The 16,405-nt window shown below is 38.1% G+C and overlaps 2 protein-coding genes across 4 annotated transcripts in view; both read right to left on the reverse strand.

Annotated features, from left to right (window-relative positions):
- The window catches only part of Memo1 (mediator of cell motility 1), a 123,901-nt gene extending 120,524 nt beyond the window's left edge, over nt 1–3,377 (reverse strand). Inside the window, exon 1 of the mRNA XM_074049454.1 lies at nt 3,060–3,377. The gene's annotated coding sequence lies outside the window, so the exon portion shown is untranslated. The remainder of the gene's footprint in view (nt 1–3,059) is intronic.
- A 153-nt stretch (nt 3,378–3,530) lies between these two features.
- Nucleotides 3,531–14,525, reverse strand: Dpy30 (dpy-30 histone methyltransferase complex regulatory subunit). Of its 3 annotated transcripts, none has more exons than XM_020181874.2 (5): nt 14,446–14,525; nt 14,129–14,172; nt 13,995–14,042; nt 6,806–6,948; nt 3,531–3,868 (listed from the first exon to the last, which is right to left on the reverse strand). In XM_020181874.2, the coding sequence occupies exons 2-5, from the start codon at nt 14,162–14,164 to the stop codon at nt 3,796–3,798; spliced, it is 300 nt and encodes a 99-aa protein (XP_020037463.1). In that variant the 5' UTR covers nt 14,165–14,172; nt 14,446–14,525; the 3' UTR covers nt 3,531–3,795. The 3 variants fall into 3 exon arrangements, with proteins under 3 accessions (XP_020037463.1, XP_020037458.1, XP_020037461.1); XM_020181869.2 differs by having other exon boundaries at nt 14,129–14,200; nt 14,446–14,511; XM_020181872.2 differs by having other exon boundaries at nt 14,129–14,195; nt 14,446–14,471.
- Between the last annotated feature and the right edge of the window lie 1,880 nt (nt 14,526–16,405).

Here is a 16,405-nt window from a genome sequence, read left to right on the forward strand (position 1 = left end):
AGACACCATATCAATCAACAAGATAGACATGGTAATACACAGCTTTAATCCCATCTGTAAAAAGTAGGAATGTCGAGGTCCAAGGCTGCCCTGGGCAACAATGAGACCCTATCTAAAAAATAAAGTAAAAAAAAATAAAAGGTGGGGGGCGAGGCTTAAAAGTGTGGCTTAAGTGGTAAGAGTTTCTGCCTATCAAGCATAAGGCCCTAAATTTGAACCTTAGTAACACACACACACACACACACACACACACACACACACAAAATTGCAGGCCAGATGAATGAAGGAAAAGAAAATCTAGCATTCTACAAATTACATGTCCAAGGGCTGGTGGAATGGGTCAAATGACACAATGCCTAAAAAGTGAGAAGCCCTGAGTTCAACCCTAGCACGGAAAAAAAAAAAGAAGTACATGTTCAAAATTTTACTCTATTTCCAAAAACTCTGAAGCTGAAATTTGTAGACGATGCAGTATAGGTGTGATTTATGGAAAAAAGATGATACGATACAGAATTCCAATCAAAGAATCTATATTTAAAGAAAAGAAATCAAAATATTACCAAGTTAATACATAAGCATTTTTAAGTTTCAAAATAAAAAACTTTATAGTACACATCATTAATGATTCCCTTCTGCAATGTGCGTTTTCACCTACCAACCAGGTAAGTAGGCAACCAGGTAAGTGGGAAAAATGTCAGGCATACCTGAAAGGTAATATGGTGTTATGTTGGGGTTGAATCCCAGCCTCAAACTCACTTTCTCTGTAACCTGGAGCAAGCTAACCAAACCTCAGTTTCCTCATCTAAAAACAAAGTAGTAAGTTAAACCTATCTCTGGGCAGGGGTGAGCCCAGTGGGACATTTGGCATGTGCACAGAATGCACAAAAATCAAATTAAACATCCCATAAACTTTGGGAGGCGATGAATATGGTTTTAGTTTTGATAGTGGTTATAGTTTCACTTATACTGAAACTCATCTACTTGTACAAATTAAATGTGTACAACTTTTTATGTTTCTCATATACCAATAAAGTGATATTTTAGTAAATAAAGTGTGAGTTTTCTTCTAAAATATTAAATCTACCTCACGGCACTGAGATTAAGTGACACTTCACATAAAAGTATTTTACATGGTCCCTGACAATATGGTAAAAGACTAAGGAACACATGGACTGTTGACAAAAGTGCCTATTCTCAGTATTTACTGAAAAAAGTCATAAATTCAAGATTCAATCATTTAATTCCTATATTGAAGATAATTCAAAACAACACTAGAACTAATGCAACATAGGCAGAGTACACATACACTTCCAAAACTAAAATACCTTCAAAGTGGTTCTTACTCAAAGGTATGTATTATACTGCCTTACAGACTTTTCATCAGGCTAGGCACCAGTAGCCCATGCCTATAATCCCAGTTACTTGGGAGGTAGAGACCCAGAGGATCAAGGTTCAAGGACAACCCAAGCAAAAAGTTAAGGAGACCTCTTACCTTAGCCAATAAAAGCTCTACATGCAGTGGCCATATCTGTCATCCCAGCTAGATGATAAACAGATAGGAGGAACTCGATCTAGGCAGGCTCAGGCATAACAGCAAAACACCGTTCAAAAAATAACTAAAGCAAGCCAGGTGCCAGTGGTTCACGCATGTAATCCTTGCTACTCAGGCAGCGATCAGGAGGATCACAATTCAAAGCCAGCCCCAGACAAATAGTTTGGGAGAACCTATCTGGAAAAAACCCATACAAAAAAGGGCTGGCAGAGTGGTTCAAGGTGCAGGCCCTGAGTTCAAACCCCAATACCGCAAAAAAAAAAAAAAAAAAGAGTTATGAGGCCTTTCAGAGTTCAGGTCATTTCATGAATGGGATTATACGCCTATGAGAGATCTACCTAGCAAGTATGAGGCCCTGAGTTCAAACCCCACTCCTGTTAAAAATAAATAAAGCAAAAAGGGCTGAGGGCGTGGCTAACGTGGTATAGCGTCCACACAGTAAATGCAAGACCTTCAGTTCAAACCCCAGCACTGCCAAAAAAAACTTTCATCAAATTCATAATTGAATCATGCTCTGGAGTTATAAGCATGAACACACATCTACAAAATATAAATTTGTATTTTATGTATTTTTATACTTATATAGCTTATATTCATTTTTGAAAAGTTCCCAAGTAGCTCTGATATAAATAAGTAATAAAAGAACATTTCTAAAAAAGATAAGCAATAAACAAAAAAGAAAAACAAAAAAAAAGATAAGCAATACTACTAATGCTTTAACAAAATTATTCAAGCACTTACTCAAATATTAAAATATCACTAAAAAACACTTCAGTGGATTAACTAATGAGTTATTTAGCCAAGTAACCAAAATAAGTTTTAACACAATACTTGTGACAACCACTATATAAGCAGTTCACAATATTTTCAGGTTTTTCATGGAAATATATATCATTCTGCAGATGTAAATTGAAAGCATAGGATCACCTCCCCACAGGTGTCAATCCTACTGAATTAACTATTTCCTAGATTAAAGAGAATTATAAAATATGCCCCATCAACATTCAATTTCTAACTTTGCAAAGGCTGTAAGATTTTAACTTGGAGATAAATACAGGACTTAAACACTTTCAATACACGGTTCAAGTTCAGTAATATTGATACTTCGGACTGGATAAGTGCAGGGGAAGCAGGAGATGGACACATGGGCTGTCCATGCCTTTGAAGATGCTCAGTAGCATCCCTGGCCTCTATCCACTAGGTGACAGTAGAATTCCACCTCACTCAGTTGTGGTAACTAAATGTGAATGCATCATCACTTGTCCGGGAGGTGGAGTTCTCCCATGGGAGAAACCCCCCCCCCCCTCTAGTCAATGCTTTTCCTTGTTCTCTTCAGACAATTTATTTTTCAGAGCTGGTGAGCTCACAACAAAATTATAATACGGTACCTATTTTTTTTATTGCAAGGAGAAGCAACAATATTAAGTAGCATAAGTACTTCTCACTTTAGCTTAGTTATCAGCAACACATTGACAGAAATGGGTTGAATTCCCATTTAAGCACTTACCAGCAGTGTTGTCTCAAGCAAGTCATTTAACTTCTCCAAGTCTGTTTTCTCATCTGCAAAATGGGAATAATAATATCTACTTTGCAGAATTGCTATATGAGATAGTTAAAAGTAAAATAGTGCTGGTCCTGACACATAGGACTACAAAAATAGCTATTAGTAAACCATTACTCTAAAGCATTGGAGGATACTAAATGCCCTCTACAATGCTCTTACCAGTACTCCAACACTGGTGTATATTAGTATATTAGAATCACCTGTGATATTTGTTAGACACTGAACGTGCCCATATCCTACCCTCAGAAAGGTCCAGCAACAATGCTGAGAAAAATTGGCTGAGTTTTTTATATTATACTTGATTCCGTTGCATTTTCACTCTGTTGTAAAGCTCTACAGCATTCAAAGACATAAGAATTAATGTAACAAAACAACCATATTAAATATTTGTCATAAAAACAAAAACTAATATACTGGCATTTTGACAGTTTATTTTGAAGGTCATTTTTAAAAACAAAGATGATTTAAGAAAAAAAATTGCACAGAAGACACTCATTAAATAAGTATGGTGATTAAATCAAGTAAGGGAAATAAGTTCTCTTCTGCCAATCCGGAAATAAGTTCTGTTGTCCTGAAGGCTCTTAAACTTCCAAAAGGGGGAGAAATCACGGCAATTAAAGCTGCCTCTTAATCACGTAATCTACAGTAGCAACCAAATTTTTCTTTTCTTCCCAATAAGTCAGTTTCGATCTTCAAACTGTGCCTTGTTTTTTAAAAGATAAGATGCTAGAAATTCAATGGGATTTGGTGGTCTGTAAGGGAAAAGAAATCCAAAGTTTAGAAATGTTTTCTAGATGTGTCCATTTAAACGTATTGTGCCATGACAATTAAAAAAAAATCTTTTAAGTTTAATTAACATTTTACAGTCAAAGGCCACTTGTAGTAAATATGGTAAGTAAAATAAGCAAGCAAACAATAAAGCTTAAAACTGGTTATGAACTCAATTCTAAAACGCAGTATAGAAATGTACCAACAATGGAACATCTGCATCCATAAGACTAGTAAATTACAGGGGTCACCAGGGAGACTTTTAAGGTGCTAGCCGTATTCATCTTCTTGATCTGTGTGCATGTTGCATAGCTATGTTAGTTTGTTAAAATTTATCAAGGTGTACACCTACGATATTTGTAACTGTTGTGTAAGTATTATCCTTCAACAAAAGATCAAAAACAATATAGGACAATAGCTATAGCATTGCTAAGACACAGATATAGAACTCCTCAAGTGAATAATTGAAAGCAGCAACATTTACTTAGACAAGTCTTTCTTTCTAAAGATACTTCTTTCTTCAAATAATTTAAACAATTCTATTTCTGCAACCATAAAGCACACCTGGAAAGTTAAACACATTTATGATATTAAAAGTATTCTTTCAGATCTCTTCTATGTAAGTTATTCTTGTTCAAAAAGCAAGTCTAAGGATAAGAATTTGGGAAAATATCTATTATAAATTACATTTTGTGAGTGTGTGTATGTGATATTGGGGTTTGAACTCAGGGCCTCATGCTTGCTAGACAGGCCCTCAACCACTTGAGCCATTCTGCCAGCACCAAAATTACCTATTTTAAACTTTAACTTGAAAAAGCATATTGAAAACTGATTTACAATGATCTCAAACATCCCTTTTGCACTTTATTTTTTGTGGTACTCGAGTTTGAATTCAGGGCCTATACCTTATGCCCCTCCACCAGCCCTTTTTTTGTGATGGGTTTTTTCAAGATAGGGTCTCACAAACTATTTGCCCTGGCTGGCTTTGAACCACAATTCTCCTGATCTCTGCCTCCTGAGGAGCTACGATTACCGGTGAGAACCACCAGCGCCTGGCTGCCTTTTTCACTTTAAACAAACTTTTTAATTATCTTAACACAGACAACATGGTTTGTATTTAGCATTAATTTGTTGCCAGAATTTTTTTCTTAAACATTGCATTTACAAATAGCTTATTACTTAAAAACATCATTGAATATTTTCTTCTAGAACTCAAAGTAAGCCAGGCACTAGTGGATTACACCTGTAGTCCTAGCTACTTGGGAGGCAGAAATCAGAAGAATCATGGTTTGAGGCCAACCCAGGCAAATAGTTTGAGAGATACCATCTCCAAAATAGCCAGAGCAAAATAGACTAGGGTAAGGCTCAAACTGGCTGCAAGCATGAAGACATGAGTTCAAACCCCAGTCGCATCAAAAAAAAAAAAAAAAGTAAAATTTAAAATTTCTAATATATTAACCTTCTTTAGAACAAAAAAAAAGATGCCCATATTGTAACTGTCAGTAATAGAGCCAAGATCTATGTCACAATCATAAACACATCTTATTTTATAAATATAACAAAAACAAACATCCATTGTTTGTTTGTTTATTGGAATAGGGGATGGAATCCAGGGCCAGGGCCTCATACATGCTAAGCACATGTTGTAGCAAAGCCCTCATGCGATGCAATTTTTATATAAATTAATATATTTGCCCTAAGTCAATAGCTCACTCTTACAATAAAATGCATTTCCATCAAGTTCTTTTTCAAGCTATGCCAGCTTGCTACAATGGCTATTACTACCCTGCATTTAAAACATAATTTGCAAAGCAGAGGGCTTAGCTTAAGTGGTAGAGTACCTACCTCACAAGCACAAAGCCCCAAGTTCAAACTCCAGTACTGCCAAAAAATAATTAATTAAAAAATAAAGGGCATCTAGTAAATTTATTTACAAAATAAATTTGCTATTTTTGCTTAAAAAAATTTAAATAAGAATTCCTAGAGAAAAACTTGTAGAAAAAAAGAGAAATAAATGCTAATAAAGAAATGTAAATTAGCCGGATGCCAGTGGCTCACACCTGTAATACTAGCTACTCAAAAGGAAGACATCAGGAGGATCACAGTTCAAAACCAGTTCAGGCAAATAGTTTAAGAGACTCTCTCTCTAAAGAGAAAGAAAAAAGAAAAAGACAAAAAAAAAAAGAGACTCTCTCAAAAATAACCAACACAAAAAAGGGCTGGTGGAGTGACTCAAGTGACTGCCTAGCAAGTGTGAGGCCCTGAGTTCAAACCCCAGAACTTCAAAAAAAAAAAAAAATCAAAAATGTAAATTAAAATAATTTGGCAAGAAGATTACAACACATTATTGAGGCTAATGACATTAGAAGACATTAGAGAACAAATTTTGGACACAAATATGATATTATGTAGCAAACAGTATAAACATAGTCATGTGTTTTGAATTAGTAAACCAACCCTTGGAAATGCATGATAAAAAAGTATCTAAACACAGGCACAACAGTTATGAAAATACACAAACTGCTGGTGACCTGCAATAAAGGAAACTGAAACTAAATGTTCAACAATGGAAAAGTGGCTAAGTTAATTGTAGTATTACTATAAATTAAAGTATAGTCAAAAAGACTACGGAAAGCTATAGAAAAATTTTATGACACTAAGTAAAAAGAAGATACAAAATGACATGTATACCATAATCCCAAATCTTTACAAGTATGATCTAAGATTGGTACAAAAAACAAACAAAAATGTCTGAATTATGAGATTTTGGCTGGCTTCTTTTAAAAAGCTTACCGTCCGTGAAGTATAAAAACATTATAATTTAAAAAAATAGCTATACACAACTAATGGTATTTCAATGAGGAAGTCTTTATTTTACATTCTCTGCTACCTCCATTTGCAGACATGACTCATTATCTCACCTTTCCTTTGCAAGCACAGCCAGCCCCTGCAATAAGATAGGCACGACTGTCTGGTCCAAGTAGGCACGAGTTGGCAAAGATTGTAGATCCACCTTCTGTTTTGATGACTTTTCTGCATTAATTTTCTCATTTTCCACTATCCTCTAGTGAATTCAAAAAACAAAGCATGAATGTTCCAACCAACTGGATTATTTTGAATGCTAAACAAAAACTGATAGAAGTATGACACAAATAGAAAAAGGCAAATTAATGACTAGAAACTGCTTCTGCATTGCAGACTTCTCCGCCAAAAGAAATTCATCTAAACTTTATTCAAGTTTTTTCTCTCTGAAGACACAAATCTTATTCCTAGATTCTTATCTCCAGAATCTAATTTCTCCCTTTGCTTCTGCCTCTTTTAGAAATACATTTTTTTTAAATTTCATTTATTTATTTATTTATTTTTGTGATACTGGGAATCAAACCCAGAGCCTTCTACATGCTAGGCAAATACACTAACACTGAATTACATCCTGAGGCCCCTTTTTCTTTTCTTTTGTTTATAAGAATACCTTCTGGTTTTGTTTTGTTTGGGGCTTATGTTATCCTTGGGTTTTGTTTTTTTGAGACAGGCTCTCACTATTTATCCCACACTGGCCTTGAACTTGTGATCCTCTTGCCTCCATTTCTTGAATGCTGGAATTACAGGCATGCAACACCATGCCACGTTTATAAAACGACTTTCTTAAAGTGTAAAACACATTACCTCAAGTAGCAATGAATCACAGCAAGAAAGCTACTCTTGTTTCAATTCTTACCACAGATAATATCAAGAACAAAGTCTCAGTTTAGTGTCATATGGCTTTACCACTTTGATAGTACTTGCTAAACTCCCTTCTTTATAGAAATAACTAACCACAGGTTCAGAGGTTCACACTGTCAATGGAATCTACCTAAAATTCTTACCATTGTTTTGTATTCAGAGTTTATTTTTATGGTTATCCTCCACTTATCATAATGAGAATGTTTCTCCATTTGTTTCTTTTGTAAAGAAATATATCTATACTTTTTACCAGGCAGCCTAATCATAGATATTTAGGAGGCTGAGATCTGGAGGATTCAAGGGCAGCCTGGGGAAAAAGTTTGTGAGATTCCATCTCCAAAATAACCAGAGCAAAATGGACTGGAGGGAGAGCTCCTGCTTTGCAAGCATGAAGCCCTGAGCCCAAATCCCAGTCCCAACAAAAAATTAAAAATAAAATGCCCAAGAAATGAGAAAAAAAATTAATATGGAAAAGGTCATTAATGTGATGTTTTTGGAGGGGGGATGACTGGGGTTTGAAATCAGGACCTTCTACCACTTAAGCCACGTCCCAGCCTATTTTTGCTTTTAGGTTATTTTTCAGATAGGGCTTGTGTTTTTGCTAGGTCAGCCTCCAACCATGATCTTCCTAACTATGTCTCCCTCATAGCTGGGGTTATGAGAGTGAAGCACCACACCTGGCATGTTTGTTGAGATGGTGATCTCACTAACTTTCTGCCTCGGCTGGTCTCAAAGCCAGATCCTCCTGATCTCCACCTACCAAGTAGCTGTGTTTACAGGCATGACCACTGTAATATTACAAGTGAATAAAATTTAGGAAATAATAACTTACACGTTCTACTTAACCACCACCAAATTTGAGGGTTTTCATAGATTCAACTGAAATCTAGAACCTCAAAACCCAATTAAAAATGCTTGCTTTTTTTTTTGAAATCTACCATATTAGAAATTCATAATGACTCTAAAAGACAAAACAGTATTCTTAATAGCATTTCCATTCAATCATACTACAACTGAACATAAAGAGTCAACAAAGTAAAAACATTCTTCTAGATCTAATTTTAGGTTGCAAAAAGTGAGGAAAAACTTAAATAATTTAGCTACAACAAAAATACAAAGGTCTCCAAAGACCTTTCATAATTATGTCAGACAACTTCTCTTAAGGTTTTCCAATGTAATTTTGAAACTTAATTACAAAGTAATTTTCTATAAAGTCTACTTAATCTATAAAGTATTTATTTGACAATGGATTGAGAAATTTATTTCAATAGGTAATACCTATAGCAAACTGTCATTCTTTTTTTTTTGGAGGTACTGAGGTTTGAATTCAGGGCGTCACATTTCTAGGCAGGTGCTCTACCACCTGAATCACTCTGCCAGCCCGAAAACTGTCATTCCTGAGATTCTAAGTGACGCTCTGTAAAAATTCACCTTTCCAGTGCAGAAAAGATTATACAGCTTAATATTTCTGAAAACTAACATTATCATCTTGAATGAGATTTTTTTTTCCCCTAGATCAAAACATAGGTAAGCCAGGCACTGGTGGCTCACGCCTGTAATTCTAGCTACTTGGAATCCTAGCTCCAGGCTAAGAATAAAGTTCAAAGCCAGCCAGGCAAATACTCCTCAAGACCCCCATCTCCAAAATAAACACAGAAAATGGACTGGTGGTGTGGTACAAGCAGTAGAGTACCTATATTGTAAGCACAAAGCTCTTGAGTTCAAACCCCAGTCCACAAATAAATAAATAAATAAATCCACCATGTTCAAAACTTCATCTTGACCACAGTAAAGAATACTAACTTCCACTGAGCATTGGTGGCTCACACCTGTAATCCTAGCTACTCAGGAGGCAGAGATCAGGAGGATTGCAGTCAAAGCCATACCCCAGGCAAATAGTTCATGAAACCCTATCTGGGAAAAACCCATCACAAGGGCTGGAGTAGTGACTCAAGCAGTAAAGAACATCAGCCTAGTAAGCATGAAACCCTGAGTTCAAACCCCCAATGTGTGTGTGTTGGGGGAGGGGAAGAATCCTAACTTCCTGTCATATTTGTATGTAATAAAAACTAGTCAGGTGCAAGACATTACACTGCCTCCAGTAAGAATCAGCAATGAAACCCATTTGTACAGTTAATATATGTTAATTAAAATTTAAAAAGGGCCGGCAGAGTGACTCAAGTGGTAGAGCACCTAGCAAGAGTGAGATCCCGAGTTCAACTCCCAATACCACTAAAAAAATAAAATAAAATATGAAAAACTGCAATAGTACCTAAGTAATTATTGAAAGTCCAATCATAAATTCCTTAGCTAATACCTCTCATTAAAAAACATACTGAAGAAATGTCAATTCCTGCACTTAATGTTAGTTAGGTCAAACTCCTGAATTAACCTACACACACACAAATACAGGAAACAAAAAGAAAGCTGGTGGAGTGACTCAAGTGGTAAGAGTGCCTGCCTAGCAAGTATGAAGGCCTGAGTTCAAATCCAAGTACCATCAAAAAGAAAAAAAATTGCAGCTAACAGAGTGGTTCAAGCAGTAAGAGGAACTACCTAGCAAATGTGAGGCTATGAGTCAAACCTCAGTGCAATAAAAAAAATAAAATAAAATAATAAGCCAGGCCAGCCACCAGTGGTTCACACCACACCTATAAACCTAACTACTGGGAAGGTAGAGATCAGGAGGATAGAGGAGTACAGCCTGAGCCAAAAGGTTCCTAAGACCCCCATCTCAACAGAAAAAGCTAAGCAAGGTAGCCAACACCTGTCATCCTAGCTAAGGCAGAAAGCAGAAATAGGAGAATCAGAGTCCTGACATAAAGTAAGACCCTATCTCAAGAATAACCAGAGCAAAAAGGGCTGGGGATGTGGCTCAAGCAGTAGAGCAAGTGCCTAGCAAGCATGAAGCCCTGAGTTCAAACTCTACTACTGACCAAAAGAAAATCAGAATGAGCTAATTACAGACAGTATACTATAGTGACCACAAAAAGGGCAGAGGCTAGGCTGAGTCCTATGATTGCTCCAGTTTTTGGCTTCCAGCATGGAAAACTTACAGAGTGCAGAGATCAGATCAGGAGAATAACAGTTTGAAGTCAGCCCAGGCAACAGTTCATGAAGAACCTACCTCGAAAATACCCAATACAAAAAAGGGCTGGCAGAGTGACTCAAGTGGTAGAATGCCTGCCTAGCAAGTGTGGGGCTGAGTTCAAGCCCCAGTACCACCAAAAAAAAGAGAGAGGCTTGATTGCCTTTCAATCTTCAGATGACTATAACTACCGAAGGCCAGGGAGAAAACCACCAAAAAAAAGCAGAAGGAAGAATCTCTGAAACTCACACAAGGCTGGGAATAGTTTGTGTTCCATGACCTAGGGTGGGAAAACCTCAAAATACATGGAGCAATGGGCAGAATACCCTACAGGGGGAAATTAGACCTAAGTTAAAGGCTGGTTTGTTCTCACCTAAGAAAGATTAAAGCAAGCTTTAAAAGGATCAATCAATTTATTAGGAACTATATCCTAGAACAAAATTTTTAAGAATGTTTGAAGAAATACAAAATTACCCAATACACCCAATGCCCAGCATCCTCTAAGAAATTATTAGGCAGAACTGGGCATCAGTGGCTTACGCCTGTAATCCTAGCTACTTGGAGGGCTGAAATCAGGAGGTACAGGGTTCAAGGCTGGCCCAGGCAAAAAAAAAAAAAAAAAAAGGAGGGGGGAGACCCTATCTCAAAAATAACCAAAGGGGGAAAACAAAAAAGAACTGAAGGTGTGGCTCGGGTGGTAGAGCATCTGCCTAGAAAGCCCAAAGCCATGAATTTCAAACCCCAGTATCCCCAAAAGAAATTAGGCAAGAAAATAATGTGTATAATGAAGAGAAAACTCAATCCACAGAAAAGGACCCAGAAATAATACAGATGATGGAACAAGCTAGGCCACAAAAACTGTTCAAGGTAGAGGGAAACATGAGTAAATTGATCTGACAAAACATTTAAAGAATTAAGCGCTGAATTTTTCCAACGCTTAATTGAAAACTGTAAACCCAAAGCCAAGAAGAAGCTCAATGATTCCTAGGCAGAAGAAACATTTAAAGAGAAAAAAAGAAAAGAAATAGAAATGAAATACAAAAAGGAAAACTGAGCTGGGGGGTGAAGGGGATGGTAATACAGCTCAGAGCCAGAACACGGCTTAGCATATACCAGGCCTGGGTTCAATCCCCAGCCAAAAAACTATACTATAATCAAATTACATAAAAAATGATAAGAAAATCTTAAAAGCAACAAGAAAATAGAGAAAAGACATTATGTATTGAATTGAGAAGCACAGACAAGAATGACAGTAGACTTCTCATCAGAAACAATGTTACCAAGAAGACAATGAAGCAAATTTACCTCCAGCAAAAATATCTTCCACAGCTGGGGGTAGTTCAGCCAGTAAAGCACTTGCCTGTCATGGGTAAGACCCTGGGTTCAATCCCAGCTCCACAAGTAAAAAAAAAAAAAATCTTCCCAAAACAAAAGCAAAATAATGACTTTTACTTCAGATATGCAGAAGCTAAAAGAACTATCTAAAAGAAATATTAAAGTACTTCAACAGAAAGAAAACAAGATGGAAATATAGATTTACACAAAAGAATGAAAAGGCCCAGAAATGGTAAACACGTAAGTAAATGTAAAATTCTCTTTTTTTCTTAGTGTTTACATATCTTAAAAGACAAATGACTTTTTAAGGAAAAAAAAATCATGATTTAAAGTGCATAATAAATACAGAAGTAAAATATATGACAATAGTACAAAGACCAGGGGAGGAACAAATCGGAAGAATGTTGTTACAAGAGTCATATACTGGGCTGGGGGGGTGCTGGAGATGTAGCTCAGTGGTAGAGACTTGTCCAAAATGCATGAGACCCTAGGTTTGATCCCTAGGTTTTTAAATATGAAAAAAAATTGTATTACTGTAGAGAAAAGATACAATACTACTTGAAGGTAAATTGTGATTTTCAAACTTGAACATTATATCCCTAAAGCAACCTCTTAAAAGAAAAAAAAACCCAAATTTATAATAAGCCAATAAAAGAAATAAAATGTGATGCAATCATAAATAAGAAAAGTAACAGCAGCAGTAGCCACTGTAGAATATTGGTTTCCAGACTTTCAGATTTCACAAACAGGTAAATTAGAAATACAGGCTTGGCTACATAGTGAGTTCCAGGCCAGCCTGAGCTACATAGTGAGACCCTGTCTCAAAAACAAAACAAAAGGGCTGGGGACATGGCTGTGGGAGAGCACCTGTCTTAGCAAGTATGAGACCATGAGTTCAAATCTCAACACTATCAAAAAAATTAAAGAAGCAGAAAGACTAATAGGCAAATAGCATTCACACACTCATTTCACTTTCAAGATTTTCTCATTTTACCAAGGAAGGTTTGATGGTTTAGGATACAGCATTTGATTATCACTGCTCTGCAGTATCACTACTGTGTGGCTATATACAGAAACCAAGACTGTGCTGATCCCTAAAAAGAAGTCCCTTAAATGACTAGAAGAAAGTGGTATTGAGTATATTCATTCACCTGATTCAGCATAGCAGTTCAAATAAAAGTACAATATGAAGCCAGGTATGGTGGTCATGCCTATAATCCCAGCACTCGGGAGGCTGAGGCAGGAGGCTCATGATGAGTTCCAGGCCAGCCTGAGCTACATAGCAAGACTCTGTTCCAAGAAGGAGAAAAAAAAAAAGTGCACTATGAAAACAGATTGGTAGCAAACCAGTACATTTTTCTAGCGATTTTATGGTCACAACAACAAACACTAGGAGTTGGTCAAGATTAGCGATCTAACTTAATCCTTTTGCAAAAAAAAAAAAAGCCAACCTGCCTAGGTTAAAAACAGCTCTCTACTTAATTCCTGGCAACCTTGGATACGTTACTTCTTTCATCCTTACGGGGCTTAAGATACATGCAAATCGCTCAGATGGACATCAGACACGGCAAAGAAATATTAACACCTGTTTCTACTATAACTTCTTGGAAATGCTCTGCCTTCATTTATCCAAACTTCATTCTCCATGTCACTCATTATTATTATTACTATTATTATTATTCACACACAAATCTCCAAGAAGCTTATTTTCCTAGCCATTCCGAAATCTAATTCTGATTTATTCATTTGTTCCAGTATTTACTCATACATTTACAAGTACCTTCTATTTTGTTTTGACAAACACTGGTACCCCTAGTGAAAACAAGTTACCTATAACTTAATACTGCTGAGTTCCAGATAGCAAAGTTTTCCCTTGTGCAAAGTAACCCCGTTAAAACGAATCCCACGTTTTGTCCCGCTCTCCAGAAGACCCCACATGCCGCACTAGGAACTGAGCGAGTTACCTCCACGTTGTCTGTGAGGCCGTACTCGGAGTGAGGATTTTCTGCAACCTGGAAAGCAGAACACGGGGCACAGAGACGTGAGCCGCTGTTTCCCTCTGCCGCCCTGCCACCCCGAGTCCCGGGCCTCCAGGTACCTGCGTCTGTCCCTCCAGCATCTGCTCTGGCTCCATGGCGGACCCTGCAAATCACAGTCACCGGATACTAGTCTTGGAAAACAAGAAGAGCCCCGAGTCACCCGGGAGATCTCCACACCAAGACGCCAGGATGGAGTTCAGCCCAGCCGCTGACCCCGCCCCTCACCCCCACCTGGGCGCGGGAGCAGTCGGAGCAGCAGAGGAGCAGGATGGTGGGGAGACACTGCACGACCCGGCGTCCGCAACGGGACAAGAAACTCCGCGGTGGTCCCAAGTACCTAAGAGAAGCTGGGAAAGGAGCAAAAGGAGCTGATTACCCGTGCCAAAGCTGTTGGTTCCTAAGAGCTCTGCACCGCGCCACCAACCCCCAGCACGGACCCCTTCGGCCGTAAGTGGTGGTGTCGCACGACTGTCGCGCTTGCGCAGCGCTTCCCGGCTAGCGGAGGCTGAGCGGCGTGCCGACCCGACCTAGAGGTCTGTGCGCGCTTGGGCGGTTTGCCTTGTGTGTCCGGGCCTAGGCCTGGCCCAGCCGGCTGTCAGAGAGAACAGGAGAGTCGTTCCCAAGCCGCCGACCCAGTGCGATCGCCACCCCAGCTGCAGACCCAGCGGGCTGCCCGGCCTCGGGCCACCCGGCCGGTCCTCGGCGCTGCCTGGAAGCTTGTGTCCCACCCACTGGCTGATGTTCTCGTAGAAAATCATAGGCCTCGCCGAACCATCTGCAATGGCATAGCAAGGTTTTATTTAAAGCCAAGGAGGGAGAACACGCAGTGTTTCAGGGGTTAAATCTGTGAATATGGGCTGTTAATAACTTATATTTGTACCGAAATTAGCACAGAAAACTGGTTTTCCGAACAGTGATACTATTGATACTATTGTATTTGTAAAAAGTAAATGAAATATAAAGGATGGACTGCCTCCTACACACAATTTTTAAATGGTAAACAGGATCTGGTAAGTCGGGATTGTCCTAAATAAGTCATTTGTTTTAAGGTAAATATAAATGATGCGCTCATTAACTTCCTATCTTTTACTGAATCCCATTTGTAGTTGCTCTTTTTAATTTGAAATTTTCCCATTTAATATTTGGAGACTGTCGCTAGACGTGGTGGTGCACGCTTGTCTTTGCAGCATTCCAGAGGCTGAGACAGGAGGACTTCAAGATTGAAGCCAGCCTGGTTACATAGCAAGACATCGTCTCAAAAAAAAAAAAAAAAAAAAAAAATTGGAGCTGGAGGCGTGGCGCTGGTGGCCTACACCTGTAATCATAGCTACTCAGGAGGCGGAGATTGGGAGGATCCCTGTTCCAAGCCAGAGTCTGGGCAAATAGTTCGTGACACCTTATCTAGAAAAACCCCATCACACACACACACAAAGGTCTATTGTAGTTGCTTCAAGAGGTAAAAGCGTCTGTCTGGCAGCAAGCTTAGGCCCTGAGTTCAAACTCCAGTGAGGGTGGGGGGCGGAGGGTGCCCGCCTAGCAAGCACAAGGCCTGAGTCTACACTTCAGAACTGCCAAAAAGAGGGAAAAAAAATTGAAGACTGCATTGTTACATACCAATATGATGGTATGTAAGCCAATAAAACTTAAAATCATGATTTCATATGCAGAAGTATTTATAACATTGAGTATTTTTTAGAGACCACGATTTCATTTTGCTACTCTAAAAACTAAATGAATAAAGATTTGAAAGAGTGGGGCCTCGGTGGCTCACGCCTGTAATCCTGCCCACTTGGGAGGCTGAGATTGGGAGGATCTTTGTTCCAGGCCAGCCTGGGCAAAAATAAGTTCCAGCATAACCAGAGCAAAATGGACTGGAGGTGTGGCTCAAGTGGTAGAGAACCCGCTTAAATGCAAAGCTCTGAGTTTAAACCCCAGTCCCACCAAAAAGAAAAAAAGATTTTAGGAATAAATTATAAACTACACGTGAGTACATTTTTTTTAAAGTTTTATAATGTATACTGTATAATTTATTTCTGCCTAGCAAGTGTGAAGCCCTGAGTTCAAACTTTAGTACTGCCAAAAAAAAAAAAAACCTTAAAAAAAAGATTGGTACAAAGATGTGGATGCATATGTGCACGATGTATAAATTAACTAGAACAGTATATTAACTCTAATAAAGATTAGATTTTTTTCAAGAGTGGGAAATAAAGCAACTATGACCAGATAATAATTGAAAAAACTTATGTGCATTGTCATAGTATCATATCTATACATTTCCCTAGATGGAGTATGGCACTGAATAAGTATTTCCAAATTCTAGGAAATAACTGAGAGCT

Source organism: Castor canadensis, chromosome 12, assembly GCF_047511655.1.
Source record: "Castor canadensis chromosome 12, mCasCan1.hap1v2, whole genome shotgun sequence".
Lineage (NCBI taxonomy): Eukaryota > Metazoa > Chordata > Mammalia > Rodentia > Castoridae > Castor > Castor canadensis.